The sequence below is a fragment of the Myodes glareolus genome, chromosome 1 (genome assembly GCF_982192425.1).
Source record: "Myodes glareolus chromosome 1, mMyoGla1.1, whole genome shotgun sequence".
Classification (NCBI taxonomy): domain Eukaryota; kingdom Metazoa; phylum Chordata; class Mammalia; order Rodentia; family Cricetidae; genus Myodes; species Myodes glareolus.
Window position 1 is genome coordinate 133,544,701 of NC_142026.1, and position 21,434 is coordinate 133,566,134.

At 44.4% G+C, this 21,434-nt stretch overlaps 1 protein-coding gene across 2 annotated transcripts; it reads right to left on the reverse strand.

Moving 5' to 3' along the window:
• Positions 1-438: 438 nt before the first annotated feature.
• LOC148123577 (uncharacterized) lies at positions 439-2,759 on the reverse strand. 2 transcript variants are annotated; one of them, XM_087912195.1, is made up of 3 exons: positions 1,594-2,656; positions 1,233-1,469; positions 439-1,109 (listed from the first exon to the last, which is right to left on the reverse strand). In XM_087912195.1, the coding sequence occupies exons 1-3, from the start codon at positions 1,675-1,677 to the stop codon at positions 1,077-1,079; spliced, it is 354 nt and encodes a 117-aa protein (XP_087768321.1). In that variant the 5' UTR covers positions 1,678-2,656; the 3' UTR covers positions 439-1,076. The 2 variants fall into 2 exon arrangements, 1 of the variants encoding a protein (XP_087768321.1); XR_015739474.1 differs by having other exon boundaries at positions 439-1,363; positions 1,594-2,759.
• Positions 2,760-21,434: the final 18,675 nt, after the last annotated feature.

Genomic DNA, 21,434 nt, shown 5'->3' on the forward strand with positions numbered 1-21,434 from the left:
CCTCCAAAGGGATGAGGTGGTTTATCTGGAGCAGCTGTGAGTGGCATCCCCGGGGAACACGGACTTAGGTTGCCCCAAGTTCCAACATGGAAGCAGGTTTATGAAATTTTATAGTCACAGAACAAAGATCAAGACATTTTTGAAATAAGTTGGTGGCAGCATTAAATGGGCAGCTACAGCATGGGGGAGGATTCTCAGCTATAGGCCTCAGGTTCTACCTGGTGCCTTTTCGTTGGCGGAAAATTGGAGGCTTGTTAATACATTCCAAGGTTTTTATTCCAAAGGTTTGTTTGTTTGTTGTTTTCGTTTTTGTTTTTTATCTGTAGTAAGGATGTAAGGTAGGGAAATGGGAAAAGGAAGTGACTATTTAATGATCTAAAGATACCTTGAGATAAATTATAATTAGGATCTGGGCCTGCAACATTCCAAACTCTCCAATCATAGAGCATAGATGTTTAATCAGTTCTTTCAGACACAGCTTCTTCCCAGGGATTCTCCCTCACAAACTAGGGGCACAGGAGGACACTCCAGCTGCTGAGTGGACTCCTGGGTTGGGCTGGGAAGGAAGAAAGGGCAGCCACAGAAGCAGCTGTACTGGTGGTGCCCCGCCCCCACCATAAGCTGCTGGAGACAATGTGTGCCCAGAAGCCTCTTTCCTCTCAGTGACTGACTGGGCTGCAGTTTTGAAGACTGGGTGTCTCTTCTATAAAGGAGGGTGGCAGAAATCCTCAGAGCCTCATCAAATGTCCCAAGGAAACAGGAAAATAAACAAAACACACTGACCTCTTTCTAGCTCACATCTGTATGAGGAGAAAAATAGCAATAGGTTCCACAAGCGTTGTCAGTTGCTGGTGAGAGGGACCCCGTCACCGAAGGCCATGGCAGCCTCGTAGGCATGGGTGGCTTCCCCGGGGGTGAGAAGTTCTCCGAGAGCTGGCTTTCCATGGCAGCCCACGTTGCATCATGGGTGAAAAACAGTGAACATGCAGAAGAGCAGCCCGGCAAGGCTACCGCTTCTTTTATCTCTCGGGGTGGCAAGTAAGTTCACGGCAGATAAAGCAAGCTGGAACAGCTCGTTAATGTCGATTCCTCTGCTGCCACTCTAGGCCCTGTAGGGTCCAAAGTTGTCCTCAGTGTCAACCTTTGTCCTTCCTAATGGAAGGGGGGCTGGGCAGCTTCCTCTGCTGGGTCCTCAAGTGCCGGTTTAGGCCAAGAGTAGACAGAGAACTCACCTGTCTTGGTTTGTTAGTCACTTCAGCACTAGCCTGCCTATGCCAAGGAGGCCTGATCAGGAAGGTGTGCTCTCGGCTCCGCTCCCGCTCCACACAGGCAGTGCACTTCGGGGGTAAAACAAACTCTACTCCTGAAAGATGATGGGAGGTCGTGTTGACGTAGTCCTGCGAGAAACACGGCTGTGTGGAAGGCACCAGTGCCTCCGACCCACGGGAATGGCAAGGTCTTCCCCTGGTCTGAGGATGGATGTTGACAGAGTTGACTTTCAGCTCAAACCCGCGTGTTCAGAAAGTACCAACCACAGCTTCCTCATCCCAGATGACTGCGGCCTGAAACTGCTCTCCTGCAGAGACCACTTACCGGGATCAGCTGGCCCGTGTCTTCATCGATGCTGCAGACAGTGAACACATTGAGTTTCAGGGCTACTGGCCGTCTGTTCTTCATTCTTCAGTGCTCCTGTCGGATCAAGTCCAAACCTGTATGGGGGGTGGCGGGAAGCCCCTCCCGAAGTGGGGTGATGGTGGTGGCATAAGGACAATATTGATTGACCAGTTATCACCTTTCCCAAGCATGATCTGCCTCCTGCCTTCCGAATACTCAATGATGGCGGAGGGGCTTGGGCTTCTCTGATATGGGGTCAGAAGAAAGGAGTCCCAGACAGCTACCATGTGTCACCAAGTCAGGGCAGCCCATAATAAAGACATTTTCTCCATAGACCTCCAGACCTTCTCCTCCATGTAGTTAGACAGGCACAGGTAGAGACAGGCCACTGTGGAAAAGGGCCCCACTCCCTCAATTACCATAGGCAAGGTGACAAGGGACCAGTCAGATCAGATCTACTGAAACAGCCAACAAGAGGTGTGCACAGCCTGGGGCAGGCCAGGCAGGAAACCATGAATCTAGTGACTCACTTTTCCTACCTAGAAATAGCAGATGGGCATCCCTGCTGCATGAACCCATGACTCCTCCCCTGCCTGCGAGCCTGCGTGATTCCAGCAGCAGCTCACACCATTTCTGATGCCTGCGGGCTTGGCAGCCTGTCTAAGTCACAATTCCTCAAAACACAAAGGTGTGGTAGTGTGAAGCTCTGTGGGTGAAGAAACAAGACCAAGGTCTCTCTTTGCTCCCTGGCAAATCCAGAAGTCCCCTCATTGGATCTCTGGGCTGCTCCACAAGCTGCTCAGCCTCACCCCTGCTCATTCTGCAAACGCTGTGTTTATGAACCCCACCTGAGTCTTGGCAGGTGGGGTTTCAAAGGAAGACAAGGCAGGAAAGCAGAGGTCAAGGTTCACTGGAGACGTGGGCATGCCCAAATGCCAAGGTCACCACGTAAAGTCCAAGCCCACATAATGCAAATTTATACTCACTTTGTATAGGTGCTGAACGATGGTAGTTTTAACTCTGAAATTCTGGGTCTAAAATAGCCTGTTGTGGCATTTCCTACCCCCGCACCCTTCTAGATGTGTCCGCTCACTGCTCGGCTCATATTCGCTGGCTCTAATCTAGGAATGACTTCAGATACAGAAAAACACAACCTTCACGTTGAATCCAAAGAGCTCTTCCTTGATAAAACTATGAAGACAGGTCTGGAGAGAGAACTCAGCAGTTAAGTTTGCTGCTTTTCCAGGGGAACTGAGTATGGATCTCAGCACCACATTAGGGGGCTCACACCTGCCTGAAGATCCAATAGGATTCAATGCCCTCCTCTGACCTCTTAGGGAAGTCGCACACACATGACATACACATAGAGAGACTCATATACATCCCTATCTACATAAGTAAAATTTTCAATCCTTTTAAAAGAAAAGCTAAGGAGTCTATATAAGTTACCAAAGCAGTAACTAGAAAACAGACTTCCTTCTGACCCACCATAAATTGGCTCTTAAAAAAAAAAAAGCCTTTGTTATAAATGTGTAGAGGAAGTAGGCTGTAACCACATTGGGGCTAAAAATACTACTGGTTGCTGTATGTGGTTTTTGTAAATCAGTTTCAGTACGTCACGTTTCCACCTCAGATGTCTGATAACAAGACCAAGATTACCCAGGAGAAGGATGTCGGATCCCACGACACCTGCCTGTATCATCGGTGTTTTCCTTGAGCTAAGAATGAATCACGTGTTGACATGACAGAGCCATCACGTGCAAAGCACAAAAATCTGCCTCTGTAGTGGGACGGAACCGGGAATGTTGTGACAGGGGAGTGGCCCTGACGTGCCCGCGAGGAGGCCAATAGACACCACGACATTCCTTTGCACTGTATGGAATGAAATAACCAGGTGTCAAAAACTTGTACAGCCTCGGCCTTGCACCACGAAGCTGTAAAATGTGCTGGCTGTGCCTAATAGCCTTTGCAGAATATAATTACAGATTCCAGTGCTTTGACAGTCTCCATGGAAATAAGTCAAACTAACCAAAATAGTAACAGAAGCTGCTGGAAACCTGGTGTCCATGTGTCGGGACAGGAGGAGCGCCAGGAGTTAGCAGGCCAACTCGAGGCAGAAAGTGGGTGCTCCTGAGAGGCAGCCTCCTGCCCTACTATCCTCCACAGAGACCTAGATCTGAAATTTAGCTGACGGATGTGCTCACCCCAACCCCCACCCCACCCCTTGCAGAACTGTAGAAACCTAGAGTGTTTATTTTTAATTTTTTCAACTGTTTGAATGTAGCTGAGTAATTTTCCAAGAGGTAAGGACTTGGACTACATTGAGTTAGCACACTAAAGCAAAAGCCAAGATTTTTACATCTGCCCGGGTTCCTTCCAGACTTCCTTACAGAAAGGCACATGTTTATTCATCCTAGGGAGCAAGTAGATGCTGGCTGGGAATGCCTATTTGTAGCCTTCAGAGCTTCAAACCCTCTATTAAAAAGCCTTGGGCCCACGAGATGATTGGGAGCACATTTCCCCACTAAATCATGCGTGCAAAAAACATCTCGTAGAAGCCATGTTTAAAGAGCTCTCACAATCATCACGACAGTATTTACAATACACATATATTTTACAGAAGATTTTTAATGAAAGAAAGAATTGGCTGTGCATATTGTCCTAATTCAGTGCTGGCTGTAGCCTGGTTTGCTTGATTTAGAAGTTATTATAAGAGTTCATGCTAAGTCGTTTTAAATCCTGACCTCTGGACTCACAGGGACAGCTACTAAGTCATTTGCCCTACTTACAGTAATTACAAGGGGTTGGACTGACATGTGTCACCTGCCCCTGTCTATGCAGTGTAGACTAAAGTGCTTATTCTGTCTGGCTTGGCCATTCGATGGCCTTTTTAGAGAATGAAATGGGACAAATCAACCTTTCCCATCACTGAACTTGCAGTGTGTCAGCTTGGGTGCTTCCCACACCCATGCCCTGCTGTCTGTCGCTTGCACCGACGACCATGGAAGCTGGTCTCTGGACCCAAACAACAAAATCCCCATGGCTCTTAACCAGCACTGCAGCTGGCCCAGAAGCCTGGATTCAGCTGGGTCCTGGCTTTGTCTCCTTTTTCCTTGTTTGTTTTGCCCGGGGTGATTTTTGTCTCATGACTAAAACAGTCCCATTCCGCGCAAGCTTGTGGCTTAGAATCCTATCTTTCCCAGGAGTTTAGATCCAGGCATTGCTGACATCTAAGCCTTGTAGCTTGTGGTAGGCACTGGCTCAGAGCTGTCTGTTGAGAGGTTACCTATGGCAAGGGTGTGAGATCAGGCCCTGTTAAAGCCAAGGGTGTGAGCCTAGCAAATGCTCTAGCCCTAGTGGTTCATGGTCTCCCCCATTGTAAAATGAGCAAAATCTCAAAATGACCACATGGGGATAGAGCCCGCTGGGCCACTCCTCAGAGTCCCACCCTTCTCTGGAAATAAAGACTATGTAACTGCCTCAGGATGTGTCAAGTACCAATATCGACAATAAAGCTTTATTGTTCCTATTGCTGGCACCATTCTTCTGTTGTTGGCCTCTCCTTTTCCTAATGGGCATGAATGTTCTTTGTAATCCGCAGGATAAACTCAGCAAAGCCCCATAAGTTTTGTTTTGTTTTCTGTTTTTCGGTTTTTTTAGAGACAAGGTTTCTCTGTAGCTTTTGGAGCCTGTCCTGGAACTAGCTCTTGTAGACCAGGTTGGACTCGAACTCGCAGAGATCCACCTGCCTCTGCCTCCGAAGTGCTGGGACTAAAGGCGTGCGCCACCACCGCCTAGCTCACAAAGCCCCTTAAGTAAAAAGTGACTGGATTGGCTGGCCTTGCCTAGGCCTCTGGATGAAGGTATTTAGCCCTCTGGCATGAAAAGTTCCCTCCTGTGACCTGTGGGTCTTGCACGAGAGCCACAGAGCAGTGGGAAACACTTTCATCTCCTTGAAGGGAACGGATAGAGCAGAGACACAGAGAGGACACTGTTGTCCCGAGAGACAATTAGACCTGTATACCCAGCTGGGACACTTAACCAGAATGACAATGGTGCCTGCACATGCTCACAGGTTCATTCATATGCTCGCACCACACACGCACATACACACCACACATACATACACACCACACATATACACACACCATACTCATATACACCACACACACACACATACACACCACACATACATACACACCACACATATATACACACCATCCTCATATACACTACACACACACTCATACACATCACACACACATACACACCACACATACACACCATACTCATATATACCACACACACACTCATACACATCACACACACATACACACCACACATACACACCACACATACACACCATACTCATATATACCACACACACACTCATACACATCACACACACATACACACCATACTCATATACACCACACACACACTCATACACATTACACACACATACACATCACAATACACACACACAATACACATACCACACACACACACATACACACATGCACACACATCAGACACACCCACTTTTAAACATCTATGTGAGGTGTTCCTTTTAGTATGAACCTCCATTTTTTTTCCTCAGTGGTTTTCCTGCTGGGTTATCATTTTAGAGAAAGATTAATCATCTTTGCTTGATATTTAGTACCTTATTTGGATTTTTTTAGGAACTGAAATTTGCGTTCGACGCAAGTTAAGGGAGCAATTTCCGAGAGTTCAGATGTATGTGAATCCCAGCCTAGACCAGGATCCTGCTTCCTCTTTAATCACAAATCGTTTTTAAATGGAAATGAAAGGGTTGCTTTGAAGTGACCCACTGCGGACACAGTTAGGGTCTCTGTTCAGAGCTCGTCTTCTAAGCCTCCTGGACAACTCTGCTAAACTCGGAACTCCTCAGTGGCGCTTCGCAGACACCATGGCAATGTGTCACACGTGTGTGTGAACTCTCACCAGCCCAGGACAGCTGGTCCCTCTCTCTGTGCTTAGCTCCCCATCCTGTCACAAACCCTCCAGCCTCACTGTGAGTCAATCCCCGCCTTATCCAGTTTGTAGACTTCTCAAAAATGTTTCCCCCTTTTTTTTCTTACCCATACGACTGGTGACAAATACAATAGAAGGGGGGAAATGTGTTTGGGGATAGATGACCCTGTGGAAACAGAAATTGGGGATAGAGGACCCTGTGGAGACAGAAACTGTGGCTTTGCACAGCCATGGCCTTGGAGTCAAAGGCAAGACTCTCACTCTGTTCATATTCTGGACCCCAAAAGCAGTGAGCAGCAACATCCTCAGTTGCTGTCACCACCTCCGTCCTGGGGTCATCAATGGCCAAGCTTCCTTTTTAAAAAAGATACAGATGTTAAGAGGCTCCTCTGTCACTATTTACACCTTGCCTCACTTCCTCTCCACGCCCTGTTTTCTATGGTGGGAGGAACAGAGAGGAAAGCTGTTTCCTCTTTCCAGCTAGAGGAAACACATTTGCAAAGAAAATGAACCCCAACAGCAAACTCCTCTCGCCTGCTACTCTGGAAAGTAAACTTAGCTGGGGAGGGTTTGTGTGTCTTGATGACCAAAGTAATGTGTGTGTATCAATACCAGTTAGGAATATAAAGGAATTTTAAGACAAGCGTAATCCCTTTACGTATGTCCCTTTAAAGCCATAGTTAGGTCCAGTGAGACGACTCAGTGAGTAAAGACGTTTGCTGTCAAGTCTGAAGACCTGAGTTCAATTCCTGGGAGATGCAGAGTAGAAAGAGAGCGTTGACTCTGGACCGGTATTTTCAGATCTCTAGATGTGCAAGGTGGCATTCCCCATATTCTCCCCACCCCCCGGAAAATAAATAAATAAATAACATAAAAATGTGCTTAAAACATAGCTCATACCAACATAAGTGGTAGAGATCATTGGTGAGCAAAATGGGGGCAGGTGAATCACACTGAAATCCCATAGTGTCATAACCATTTAGAATCTTCTATGGGGCTTTTGGACCTGGGGAGCTCCAGCAAACGCATTTCCCTTATTGTTAAGCCACAGCAAACTTCCCTTGCATGATTCTAAATTCACAAGGAATCCTTGAATTCATCCCTCCTTTCACCAGAAACACTTGAAGAGCTCTATTACAATGCATGTACGCAGGAACAAATCAATGTTAGGTACTACTGTCGTGGACAGCCTGAACTTAGAAGACAGCTGTGTTTCCTGCAGAGGTTGTGGCTGAAAATGAGACGCACACCCATCGAAAGAGCCCAGAAGATAGGGAATAAATCCTACAAAATTCGACATTGGATTGTTTACACTGTTGGAATTTGGTTTTGGTTTGTTCAGATCGTTTCTGTGCCGTGTTTCTTCCCTTGTGGAATAAGAAAGTATTTAACTTATTTTTGAATTTACAGAAGCCCACAATTGAGATTTTGATTTTAAAATTTTTTTTTATTTTAAAAGAGATTTTGTATTTTTAGAGAGACTGGACTTCTCAAATATTTGTTTTGGTAAAGAAGAATATGCGATTCTTAAGTTTGTAATAGGTTTTATATTTGTGATATTTATTAACCCGAGATTTGGGGGAATGAACCAAAAAAGGAAATGTTATATTGTAATAAGTGAAGTGTTTGTGTGTCAAGTTGGCAAGCGGTCAATTGTTCTCGCAAATTTTATGTCAACTTGATATAGTCTAGAGTCATCTGAGAGGAGGGAGCCCCAGTTGAGAAAATGCCTCCATAAGATCGACTGTAGACAAGCCTGTAGAGCATTTTCTAAATTAGCGATTGATATGGGCAGGCCCAACCCACTGTGGGTGGTGCCACCCTTGGACTGGAGGTCCTGGTTCTATAAGAAAGCAGCTGAGCAAGCCATGATGGGCAAGCCAGTAAGCAGCACCCCTCCGTATCCTCTGCATCAGCTCCTGCCTCCAGGGACCTGCTGTTTGAGTTTCTGTCCTGACTTCCTTCAGTGATGAACAGTAATGTGGAAGCAAAAGTCAAATAAATCTTTTCTTCCCCAGCTAGCTTTTGGCCATGGTGTTTCGTCACAGCACGAGTAACCCTAACTACAACACATTCCTAGGGCAGCCGGCTCCTTGGCATATGACCTGAGCTGCTGTACGGCTGGGCCCCACACTTTGTGGAAACGTGTGCTGTTGCTGTATTGCAATACTTAATAGTTTTGAAGAAGAGGTAGCCCTGCATTCTCACTCTGCAATATGCCTGCAAATGGCATTACTGATGCAACCGAGGGCTGAATGTTTCTCCACGTTTATGTAAAATCTCACTTGGCTGATGGTCCATGGATTCCATGCAAAACCTCCAGACTGTGCTTTTCTTTCTGTCCAGTCAGCAGGTCCAGCTTAGTGTCGTTGGTATCTGAATGTCAAGGGTAGTTCGTGGATAAAGTCCTTGAAAACAGAGCATAGGGCACAGCACAGAGCACACACACACACATACACACAACACATACACACACACCCCACACACAGGGCTCACTGTGTACTCTCTTTGCAGACACTGAGGACACACACTTTAGCAACATGAGCTTTGAGTTCCCTACTTGAGTGAAACAGAAATTTTCTCTATTCAAATTTTATTTCCTTTAATAAGTCAAACTAAAACTTTCCATGAATTAGTCACGGCCAATGGAAAAAATAAGAATAAATAGAAGTTTTTAAAAATTTAAGATGAGAAGACTTTAAAAATGAATCATCATCTGTTTTGTTTGGCTAAGAATATTATAGAATGCATAAGTTTTAATCTAAAAGAAAGTTATGATTGAGAAGGTTTAAAAGAAAACTCATGACTACATCTATCTGTGCTCGTATTTCAGTAAGCAAAAAGAAAATGGATTATTAAAAGTTCAAGTTTAATAAAATACTGATTATTTGAAGAATGTCTGTCCTTTCTTTTATTGAAAATAGATTTTTTTTCTCATATGATATATCCTGATTATGGTTTCCCCTCCCTCTACTCCTCCTCATTCCCCCCACTTCCTCTCTCATTGGATCCACCCCCTTTCTGTCTCTCATTAGAAAACAAACAGGACATATTATCCTTTAGTAATAGTAAAATAAGGTAAAGCTAGCAAACACACTGAATAAGATGAAATGAGCAAACCGAAGGAAAGGAGCCTAAGAAAGGGCACAAGGGACAAATACAGACTCTGAGACCCACTCACTCACACACTTGGGAACCCCATAAAAACACCAAACTGCAAGCCATAATATACCCAAAGAAACAATAGGGTAAAAAGAGAAAAATATGTGTACAGACAAAATAAAAATAAAAAATAGGATAACTTTTTTTAAAGTCCAGACACCACATTGGGACAAGGAATCTCCAAAGACACCATTGAGTTTGTTTTCTGTTGGCCATAGCCAGCCTGCCCTTAAGAACAGGGTGTTTCCCCAGTGAGACTCCCTGGGAGAAAGCTAACATTTAACTTGCTGTTGAAATGGTGGTGTCTGGGTTAGGGCCTGGGGAGTGTGTCCACTTCCTTTAGCTCTAGGGCCCATCTGGTGCAGACCCATGCAGGCCCCGGGCATGCTGCCTTAGTCTCTCTGAATCATGTGTGTGTCAATCCTGTTGACTTAGGGGGCCTTGTGTTTTTGGTGTCTTCCATTCCTCTGACTCTTAAGTTCTTCCACCTCCTCTTCCATAGGGTTCCCTGAGCCCACCCTGAAGGGAGGGATTTAATGGAGACATTCCTTTTAGGGCTGAGTGTTCAGAGGTCTCGCACTCTGGGCATACTGTCTGTCAGTAGGTCTCTGTATTTGTTCCCATCTTCTGCAGGAGGAAGCTTCTTTGGTGATGGCTGAGCAAAGCATTGACCTATGAGCCTAACAGAATGTCATTAGGAATCATTTTATTGCTACATTCTTTTAACCTAACAGTAGTATTTGGTTTTCCCGTAGGTCCCTGGGCTACTTAGTTTCTGGTTCTTGGTCATTCAAGTAGTGGAACCCATCCAAGTATAGGCTCCATCTCATGAAGTTGGCCTTAAATCAAATCAGATATTGGTTGGTTGTTCCTGTGTCACCATTGCTCTGGCATCTCTTGCAGGCTGGACGCTATTGTAGATAAAGTGTTTGTAGCTGGGTTGGTGCTTCAACCTTTGGTAGCATAGAGGGTACCTTCCTACAGCAAGGTATATGAAGTCCACATAGGAGTGAAGGATTTATTTAGGCACCAGCTTAGCTTATTCATGTTTGATGAGATATACAGGTGCAGTCTTCAGCAACAGGGCCTTACTGTGGGTTTGTGGAGATCAATATAGTCTTGACAATAGCCTGGGTTGTTCAGGTGTTGACTAACAACTCAATTAAATACAACTCATTCCCAGTACTAGAAGCTTCATTTGGTGACAAGAGATGCACAGGTGGGGCTCAGTCTCCCCCATTGTTTCGTGATTTCACTTAGATTGCCCTCATATATGTATATATTTTAGGAACTAGCTTCTGTTTTAGGTTTTCATACGATCCTCAAGTGGTCTTTAATTTTAGCTGTCTCTCCTCATATTTCTTTCCTTTCCCCTCCTTACTTCATCTTCCTGTTCCTGGCCCCTCCCCACCATCAGTGACTATCCTTCCTCTTTCTGTTTTCTAGGGAGATCTAAGTGCACCCCCCAATCCCTTACTCTATACCTAACTCTGTGAGTCTACAGATTGTATCTTTGTTAACATTGACCTAACAGCTAGAACCACATATAAGTGAACGCTCAACTTATTTGTCTTTCTGGGTCTGGGATACCTCACTCAGGATGGTTTTTTTTTCCTTCTAGTTCTATCCAGTTGCCTACAAATTTCCTGAGGTCATTTTTCAATGGCCGTGTTAATACTCCATTGTGTAAATGTACCACTTTTCTTTTCCTCTCTTCTGTTGAGGAGTATCTAGGTTGTTTCCAGCTTCTGGCTGTTGTGACTAGAGCAGCAGTGGCCACGGTTGAGTGTCTCTGTGGCAGGAGAAAGCGTTTTTTGAATATATGCCCAAGAGTGGCATAGCTGGATCCTGGAGTAGATCAATTCCCATTTTCCTGGGGGACCACTACCTTGATTTCCACAGTGACTGTACAAGTTTGCAGTCCCACCAGCAATGGATGAGTGTTCCCCTTGCTCCACAATCTCACGACCATGAGCTGTCTTTTGCTTTATTGATCTTGGCCACTCTGATAGTATAAGCTGAAATCTCAAAGATGGTTAAAGGTGATGAACATTTCTTCAAGTGTTTCTCAGCCATTTAAGTGTCCTCTATTTAGATGTACCAAATTTTTAAATTGGATTATTTTCTTGATGTGTAGGCTTATTTAGTTCTTTATATATTTGGAGTATTAGCCCTCTATTGAATGTATAGTTGATAAAAAAAAACCTTTTCCATTCTGTGGTTGCCACTCCATTAGAAGGACAGTGTCCTTTGCCCTGCAGAAGCTTCATAGTTTTACAGGTCTTGCTTACTAATCGTTGATCTTAGTGCCTGTGTTAATGGTGTTCTGTTCAGAAAGTTGTTTCCTGTGCCAATGAATTCAAAGCTTTTCCTCACTTCATCTTCCATCAGGTTCAGTGTATCTGGTTTTATATTGAGGACTTTGATCCATTTGGAGTTGAGCTTTGACCACGTAATAAGCATCTGTCTATCTGGACTTCTCTGCGTGTAGCCATCCAGTTTGTCCAGCACCATTTGTTGATGATGCTGTCTTTTTTTCCAGTGTGTATTTCTGGCTTCTTTATCAGAAATTGGGAATCTATAGGTATATGGATTTACGTCTGAGTCTTCAATTCTTTTTCATCAATCAATGTATCTGTTTTTGTGCCAATACCATGCTGTTTTTATTACTATAGCTTTGTAGTACAGTTCAACTTGGGGGCTGGTGACACCTCCAGCAGTTCTTTGATTATCCAGGGTACTGAGACCTGGCCTGGTACTTTATCCCTCTCCTGGATGGTCTCACTGGGCAGGCTGGGAATCAGATTCTTCAGTTTTTTTCCACTAAGAAGGAAGGCAGAATCAGTGCAAACCTCAACAGGATGTGGTGCAGTTAATGGATAATTAGAAAGCACACTCCACAGGAAGCTGATAAAGCTAATTTGCTTTCCTAGGTGTTCCCAGAAGGAAGACTTTATGAGCATCATCAGCTGGTTACTCTCAAGGTGACTTGTCAATCTGGCCCCTGACTGGGTGTGTCTCCATCCTCCCAGAGATGGATTCATGAGCATCCTCATGAAAGGAGTGGCCTAGTACGTGGCCTTCCAGGGCCAGAACTGTGCCCAGTTTGTCAGAACATGATGTAGACCCAGAAGTTGCCTGCTTGATTTACCAGTACTTCCAGTTTGTCAGTACAGATTGGAGACTCCGTAGTTACCTGCTTGGTTCACCAGTACTCCCAGTTAAATGTGAATTTCAGAGTAGTCTCAGGAAAACAACTTTCATGCTTTGCTTTCCCAACAATCGTCACATGAAACTTCACTTCATAGAAAAGTTATCGGGGCTGTACAAATGACTCAACAGTTAAGAATACTTGCTGCTCTTGCAGAGGATTCAAGTTCTTCTCCCAGCATCCACATGGTAGCTTACAACCGCCGGTAACTCCAGTTTCAGATGATCTGATATCCTTTTCCAGTCTCCTTCAGTACTCACTATATACCTGGAGTGCACAGACGTTCATGCGAGTAAAATCCTCATAAGCATGCGGTAAGAAAGCAAACTGAAGTTGTCTTTATTATCTACCTGACAGTCAAATTTAATTGAGCCTCTTGTCTTTGTCTTTTTACTTAACCTGGTAACCCTAGTGTTCCACAGTGCCACATTGACTAGGCCATTTAGAAGCATGGCCACCAACCCCTACCCTTGAGAACACACAAATCTGCTGCTGGTGGCAGTGTCGCTCCCACAGCATAAACACTCCTTTCGAAGCTAGAGCCTGTTAGAGATGCTACTCACCTGTGTTCTAGAATCAAGGCCCTAGTTGTCAGGGCCTGTCTATCCTGTGCATCTACGCAGAACAACACACTGTTTAACTGGGACTCTCTGAAGATGAGAAGATGCTTGAATAGGATGGAGACCTACCCTGTGTTAGAGATGGACCAATCTGATGTTATTTATGGTTTTCAAAGTTAAAAAAAAAAACACTCAGTATTGAACTTCCCGCTTTCAATGGTTTATATAGGCTTCCAGTGGAATAAGACATGGAGCCCTGAAAACTGAGTGTTCTGTGCACACCCCTTCTCAGTGGTCCAGCTTGGACCCCTTCTAGACGGCCATGCGGTCCTCCAGGAGGAGCCTCAGTTCAGCTCATGTGCCTACCCAAGGTAGAGCGTGTTTACCAATCCCAGCATGGGCTTTCATTTCTCACCAGATGCTCTGGGAAAGGGTGACCGTGGAAAATGGGCTCTAGTGATGAGAAAGTAACCCAGGAAGAATCAAGCCTTGAAATAATAGAGTTTGGGTAGATTGCAACTTCTCTGTTTTCCTTGATAGAACTTCCCTAATTCTGCACTCTACAAGCAGAAAATATCAGCCTGGTTGGCTCAAAGTAGATGTCATATCCATGACAGCAATAATACCTTGTGTGTGTGTGTGTGCATGTGTGTGCATGTGTGTGTGTGTGTGTGTGTGTGCAGTGAATCAGAATGCAGCACCCCCCAAATATGCTGCTTTGTCATAGGACTGAGTTCATTTGAGCGGAGGCAAATGCAAACAGGTACCACACACAAGACATCCTCCCAGGGCTTCCCTAATCTGATGGAAAGGAGGAAGTTCTGAGACTCTCAGGCCACCACATGCTCCTTCTGGAGAAGTCCTCTGAGGAAGACACCAAGCATCACGATGGGTCTGTAAATGAGACTTAGTAAAATCACTTTTTCTGCTAGTAGTTTCCCTTGGTTTTCAGTCTAAAAACCTTCGCCTAAAAAAAAAAAAAAGTCAAGCTCCCTTCTTACCCATTTCTTTATTCCCTTAAGATTTCCTGTTGTATATTAGGGTTCCAAACCATCCCCAGCTGTCTAGCTAGCAAACTCTTTAAACTGCCAATTACTGGCTTTCTACTATGCATGTGTTAGTAAATTGATTGCTTTTCTCTTGCTGGTCCGACCTTTGCCAGTTTGACGCCTAGAGTTACAGGTGAAGTCTCAATGACAGAGGGAAAAGTTTATTGTGTCCCTGACAGTCACATGTGGAAGCACGCTGCTATTGGACGTTTATGAGATACAGAAGGCTATGCAATATTACCTCCTAAGTGGATTTGGATAAATTCAAGTAATGCATTGTGAAAACTTAGGATAACATCTAGGACATGAAAAAAGGCAAAGGAAATAAATGTTGTTTTTATATAATTTAAGTGTTGACATATTTCCTGAAAAATAGCATAGGAAAGGAAAATTCAGGAGGGACAGCTTCGATTGTGGCAGTTGGGGAACAAATCTGAGGACAGTAAACTTAAACACGAAGCAGATGAGAAAGACAGTTACACGCTGTTGAGAGACACACTTTGAGCATGGACACACAGGTCCTAGTAACTACAGAGAAAACTAAGGTGTCATCAATTTGGGACAAAATGAGCTTCGAGGTGAGGAGTTTTACTGAAGACACAGGAGACATTTTAGGAACACAAAGGGACCAATGCATCAGAAGACACAGTCACAAAGTGCATTGCTTCAAACAGCATGGGGGCAAAGGCCTCAGTGCAGGAACACAAGGCTCCTCCCTTCTCACTGCTGGAAGCCTTAATGCCTCCTCTAAAGAACTGAGAGAACTGAAAAGTTCCAAAAAAGCAAAAGGGAATTGGTAGGCTCCCTCAAAATAGTTAAGATCAAAATGTTGTAATCAGTTCCTTGTCATAATAGACAGTGATGAAAACCCCATATATGGCCCCTAGATGGTTGCCCACACTCGTGTGTGTGCCCCACGCCCTTGAGTATATAGGAAGAACAAACTGGGTTACTAAAGGGGAAAAAGAGGTAATAAAGTTAAGAATAATGGAGCTTGGGATATGGGAGGAATTAGGGGAGGAGTCAAGTAATATGATCAAAATACATTAGCATGAAATAAATTCTAATTTATGAGAATTAATAAAATATTTAGTAAATAAAGAAAAAAATAAAAACCTCACACCAAATCCCTGCAGAGGAGCCATCCTTAAGAAGTGGATATAAAATATCAGTCTAGATTACATACTGAGTCAGACGTGTCTCCAGATATTTTGAAAGATAGAAAAATTAAAGACAAGTAATTAATTAGAAACCAACAGCAGTGAATCATCTACAAAACACTCCAACATCTGGAGGTAAAGTACTGTAACAAACACCTCTTGAATAAAAAAAAAAATCGCAGGATAAATTGGAAAACATTTCAAACTGAACTCTAACAAAAATCTAGCCTGACAAACTGATGATCGGTAGCTCCAGCAGTGGCTGCCTGCAGAAAATCCTGTCATTTTAAATGTGTACATTAGGATGAAGGAAAAGCCTGAAGTAAATATCCAAGTGTCAAGTGTCTACGTCAATGAAGTAGAAATATATCTAGAAATATATGAATCAGATAAAGTAAATTAAGTAAATTGAAGAAAAAGAAAGACTTTTTAATTTTATTTTATTTTTGTCAGTGCAGAATTCAGCAAAATGAGAAAAATAGAGAAGAGTAACAAAAGCAGTTGCTGAATCTGAAGCTCTCTGTGGGCAGCCTGGTTCTGTGCCCTGTAAGGAGGGGAGGGGCCAAAGGAATCTGCACTGCGGGAGTCCAAGCTCCCATCTCCATTCCAAAATGCTGCGGACCCCCTGATGCTTTTCCATGTGTGATCAAGGAGCCCCACTCACGGGGTAGCAGGAAATATTTCTAATCATTCTCCATTTCTTCTTTTTTATCTTCTTTTCTAGGTGTGTGTGTGTGTGTGTGTGTGTGTGTGTGTGTGTGTGTGTGTGTGCATACATGCATGTTACCAAGTGGAGAGCAGAGGACTTCCTCAGTTATTGGTCCTCACCTCTCCCATGTTTGAGGCAGGGTCTCTTCATTGTTGTGAATGCCACGCTATGCTAGGTGAACCTCAAGCTTCCTGGGAATCTGCTGTTTCTGCCACTCATCTCTCTGCTAATGAGAGCGCTGAGATTACAGATCCAATGCACCAGCTCTTACTTAATTTCTGCAAACTTAGGTCCTCACGTTGATTGGCAAGCAAGCTCTTGACCCATACTGTCTCCCCCCAGGATGGTGGTTTTATGTATCAACTTGACTGAGTCAGATGTTCAGATATTTAATCAAATCTTATCCTGGGTGTTTCCAGTGGTGTTTTCAAATGAGATTAACATATTAATCAGCAGGCTGAGTCGAGCAAATTGTTCCCCCTGATATGGAGGGATTTATCCAAACATTTGAAAGCCTTAATAAAACAAGAAAGCTAAACCCTTTCTCCATCCTACTCCTAGGACAGGATTCCTCCTATCTGACTGTCTTTGAAAAGCAGTATCACTCTTCTCCTTCAATCAAACCAAAGCTTCAGGCCTCCCTGAGTCTCAAGTCTGTGGCCCAGTTTCCAGGTGCACCCTGGAGATCTTGGAGTGTAGACCGTGTTGTTACATTAGCCAGCACCCCTGCCTTCCATTTCCTCTCACCCCATTGTTATAGTTTGGACAGAATGTATTCCCTTCAAGTAACTCATTTACCGCAAGCTTGGTTCTCACCAGGTATGGGGATGTGGCTGGAGGAAGTAGGTTAGTTACCAAGTGCAGGTCCTTGATGGACGAGGACCCTAGCCCGTCCATCACAGCCTCTGCTTTGTGCTCACCACAGTCTGCACAGCTGCCCTCTGTCGCATCATGCTCCTGTCGCGACAGTGTTCTTCCCAGCATATGAGGCTACACGATCATGAACTGAACCCTTTGAAGCCATGAACCAGAGAAAACCTATCTGCTTTCAGCTCAAGGGAGGCTGCACACAGCTTTCTTTGGTCATCCCAAATCTGAGTTCATCAGCCACCAGCCACCTCCAAGATACCACCCAAGTTCAACCTAATGTCATGTTGATGATGACCTTGCCAAGGAGACCAGTGAATGGGAATGTCTGAGGATGACAGTAAAACTGGCCCTCCAGACAGACCCAGGAGATGGACTGTCCTCCGCCTCTGCCTGATTGGGAAAGCCCTCAGGGAGCCGCCAGGAAACAGAAAGAAGCAGAAAAACTTTAAGCACAGTAGAAAAATCATTTTCGATGAGATTGTCAACACTGCCAGACAAAATGCAATATTGGTCTTTAGTCAGAGAACTTTCTGGAACTGTTCAGGAGCTCCTGGGAACTGCACAGTCTGTGGACTGCAGTGGACTGTTGTCACCCTCGTGATGGCAGAGACAACGCCAGCAGTGGTGCAGTGGTACACCTAACTCGTTCAGAAAGTACGGGAGAACGTATTTCCATGAAAGGTCATCTGAAACCAAAACTAAATAAATCTAGTTATTTGTCATATGTGTGATGTGTGGTATACATGGGAGTGTGTGTGGTATATGTGGGTGATGTGAGTGTGTATGTGCTGGATGTGTAAGTGTGTGTGTTGGGTGTGTATGTGTTGTGTATGTGTGTGGTGTGAATTTGTATATGTGTTGGATGTGTGGTGTGTGTGTGTGCGTGTGTGTGTGTGTGTGTGTGTGTGTGTATGTGTAAGAGAGGGGAGAGGGAGAGAAGGAAGGAGGGAGGGAGAGATTATCTGGCTATCTGGAGATTCATGACTAATTCAGTATCTCTAAGCAATAATAGCTCAGGAAGAGCAAAGCTGCCACCACTTCCTACCCCAAATCCTTTTCCTATTGAAATTTAGGATCACCAAAGCCTAGTGACTCTGGTTCAGGGGGATCAGTCTAGGAGACAGATTCCTAGTAATTTCTTTTGAGATGCTATTCCATGCCCAAAGACACTTGGATTCTACATGTGCATGTGAATCGTGTGAATTCCGAGCTTACCTGTGAAGATCCCTCAGTTGCTCATTTCTGACAGTCTGCCTTTGGCTTTGACACACCCCAAGACTTGTGTTGTCTCACCACTTTGTTCCTTCATCAGCTACAAACATTTGTGGTCTGTTATTTATCCTTATTCCTCCACTCTTTCATTTTCTGTGCTTTCTCCACAAAGAAATGTCTGGTCTTGTTATGTCCTGTAAATGTAAACATTTGTGAAAAGCAGAGCAAACATCCATTTCATTAAGAGAGAATCAGCTAAGCCTGAGCCTTTATACAACTCCACAAACAATTTCCTTTTCATTTTTACTTAATTTATAATTAGGATGTTGTATGTATTTTAAGTTATGTGGGTAGCTTTGTAGCTGTAATACACACACACATATGCTCTCTCACACACACACACATACACACACATACACACACACATGTGCACGGATGAGAACTTCATTTCTGGACAACAGGGAACATTACAGTATAGTCCTGAGAGAAGGAGATGGGTACGGGTAAAGACATGAGCCTCTGCTCTGATGTGTATAACCTGAGAGTCACGTCAAGGGAGTCTCAAGCAGCCTACGGGAGATTGTGAAAACAGGAAGTAGGTTGTTGGAGGCACAGAGGCAGTGTTGGGACCGGAGAATGCCAGCTGCCTAGCTTTGGGTTCTCAAATACCTCAAAGGCAGCCGTGCAGCCTGAGCGTGGATGGATTCCAATGGTAGAGAGGTCATAAACTTTGCCGAACGGAAATTTTCACAGAAGCAGATCCTAGGGCTCGTAGAGCATGTTTTCTTCACTAAGTTACAGCCATGCCGATGGGCTCCTCACCTCCCCCGCCACCCTCTGACCACCACTGACGGCGTTCAAGCACCTGCACTGGTCCTGCAAAGGGAAGGCACTGAGATGTCACCCTAATCTGGGCCCACCTCAATATGTGGAACTCAGGGGGACATGCTCCAGAACCACTCTGCCTAACCACAAATTCATGTCTGCCACCTCCTAGAGGGGGACAGTAGGCATCTCTGCCACCTCCTAGAGGGGAGAGCGGGCACCTCTGCCATCTCCTATAGGGTACAGTGGGCACCTCTGCCTCCTACAGGGGGACAGCAGGCACCTCTCTGTGTCATAAATTCCTTACATATATAATAGAGGTGACTTCAAAAATACCTCTCTCCAAGGGTTCTTGTGGGATACACTAAGCACTCAGTTGATGTCACCTGTTATTAATCTTTATGAAACATTATAGAAGGAAATCAAAGCCTGAAGCAGGGAATCCTACAAACTTTGCACTTTCCTGTTGAGATCCAGTTATATATATATATATATATATATATATATATATATATATATATATATATGCCCTTGGTTTCCATGAAATTCTTGTGTTCTTATTTGCTAGTTCCCCTTTCCTATTTAAGCGAATTCAAATTACTCACATTTGAAGAAGGTTTACTGATATCGATTTTAAAAGTCATAAAATAGCTGCCAAAAACAAAGATTAAAAAGAGCTAGCTGACGAAGTGACCACATTTGGGGTCAAAAGAGTTGGTGTTTTCCACAGTTGGCATAATCAATCCTCTGGGAACCTCCCACTACTTACTCATGAGTGTACACAAAAATATTGGAACTTGCAACATGGCCAGTCATTAAGGGAGGAAGCCATATGCAAAAAGGTGGGAAAATTTCCACGAATCTGGCTCATATGTGACTGGGTCACACACTCCTGCTGTGAACCTCACATCCTTGGTTTCTGAAACAACATGGCAAAAAGTAGCTGGAGAGAAGCAAACTGTCCCAACACCTCTATCAGAAGGTCCTATTAATATCCAGAGAGCACTTCTCTGAGTAAGTTAAGTTAAAATCCGTGTCTGACATCACGTCAAACAGACACGGGTTATTTATGTCACAGACCAACTGACCCATACAGAGTCACCCAGAATGCCCTCAGAACCGTATGCTGCCTTCTCTTTATCTGTTAAAAGGATTAGAGAGAGTTTCTGTTAGTCTATCCACTTCTCTGTGCATTTGTAGACTCAGCAGGGACAACACACACACACACACACACACACACTCAGGCATGTGCGCATACACACATGCACGCACATACACACACACACTGCAGGTTAGAGAATCAGGGAAGTGTAGGTATTGCTACTCCATTCCAAATTCTATCTATTGGTAGAGCTCCCTCTGCTTAGGAAATATCCAATCTTTTTCTACCAAAGTTCTCAACTGACTAGAAGGCCAGTCCGTATGATGGATGTCTGTGTGTACAAGTTTAAATGTTGAAAACACCTAAAAGACACAGCTTAGGAGCTTCAAACCAGGCTGTCATTAGGCCAGATATCAGACAGCCTGCTAACCACACGACTTATAAAACTAACTGCTGGGCAAGGCTTCGGCGATGGCTAAGTAGAGCAAGTGCTTATAAGGACCAGAGTTTCATCTACAGCACTCACTTTTAAAGAAATATGGGGTGAGGAAGAGCTCATGAGCCCCACACTGAAATGAGGAGCCATTAACCGTTGATAATTTCTGGAGATGGGAAAGTCTTTTTCTTCCAGGGTATGGCACCTGGTAGGTTGACCACCCTCCACTGGAGGACTCTATACCCATGAGTCCATGGGTAGCACGAAGTTGACTGAGTTACTGGTGAGCTCCAGGTTCAGTGAGACACCCTGTCTCCAAAACCCAAGGTGGACAGTGACTGATGAAGATCCCCAGCGTTGACTTCTGACTTTTACAAGCATTAGCACACACCTGCACATACTTACATACCCTTGTGTGGTGGTTTGAATGAAAACAGCCCCCATAGGCTCATAAGACGTAGCACTCTTAGGAGGTGTGGCCTTGGAGTAGGTGTGGCCTTGTTGGAGGAAGTGTGTCACTGGTGGTGGG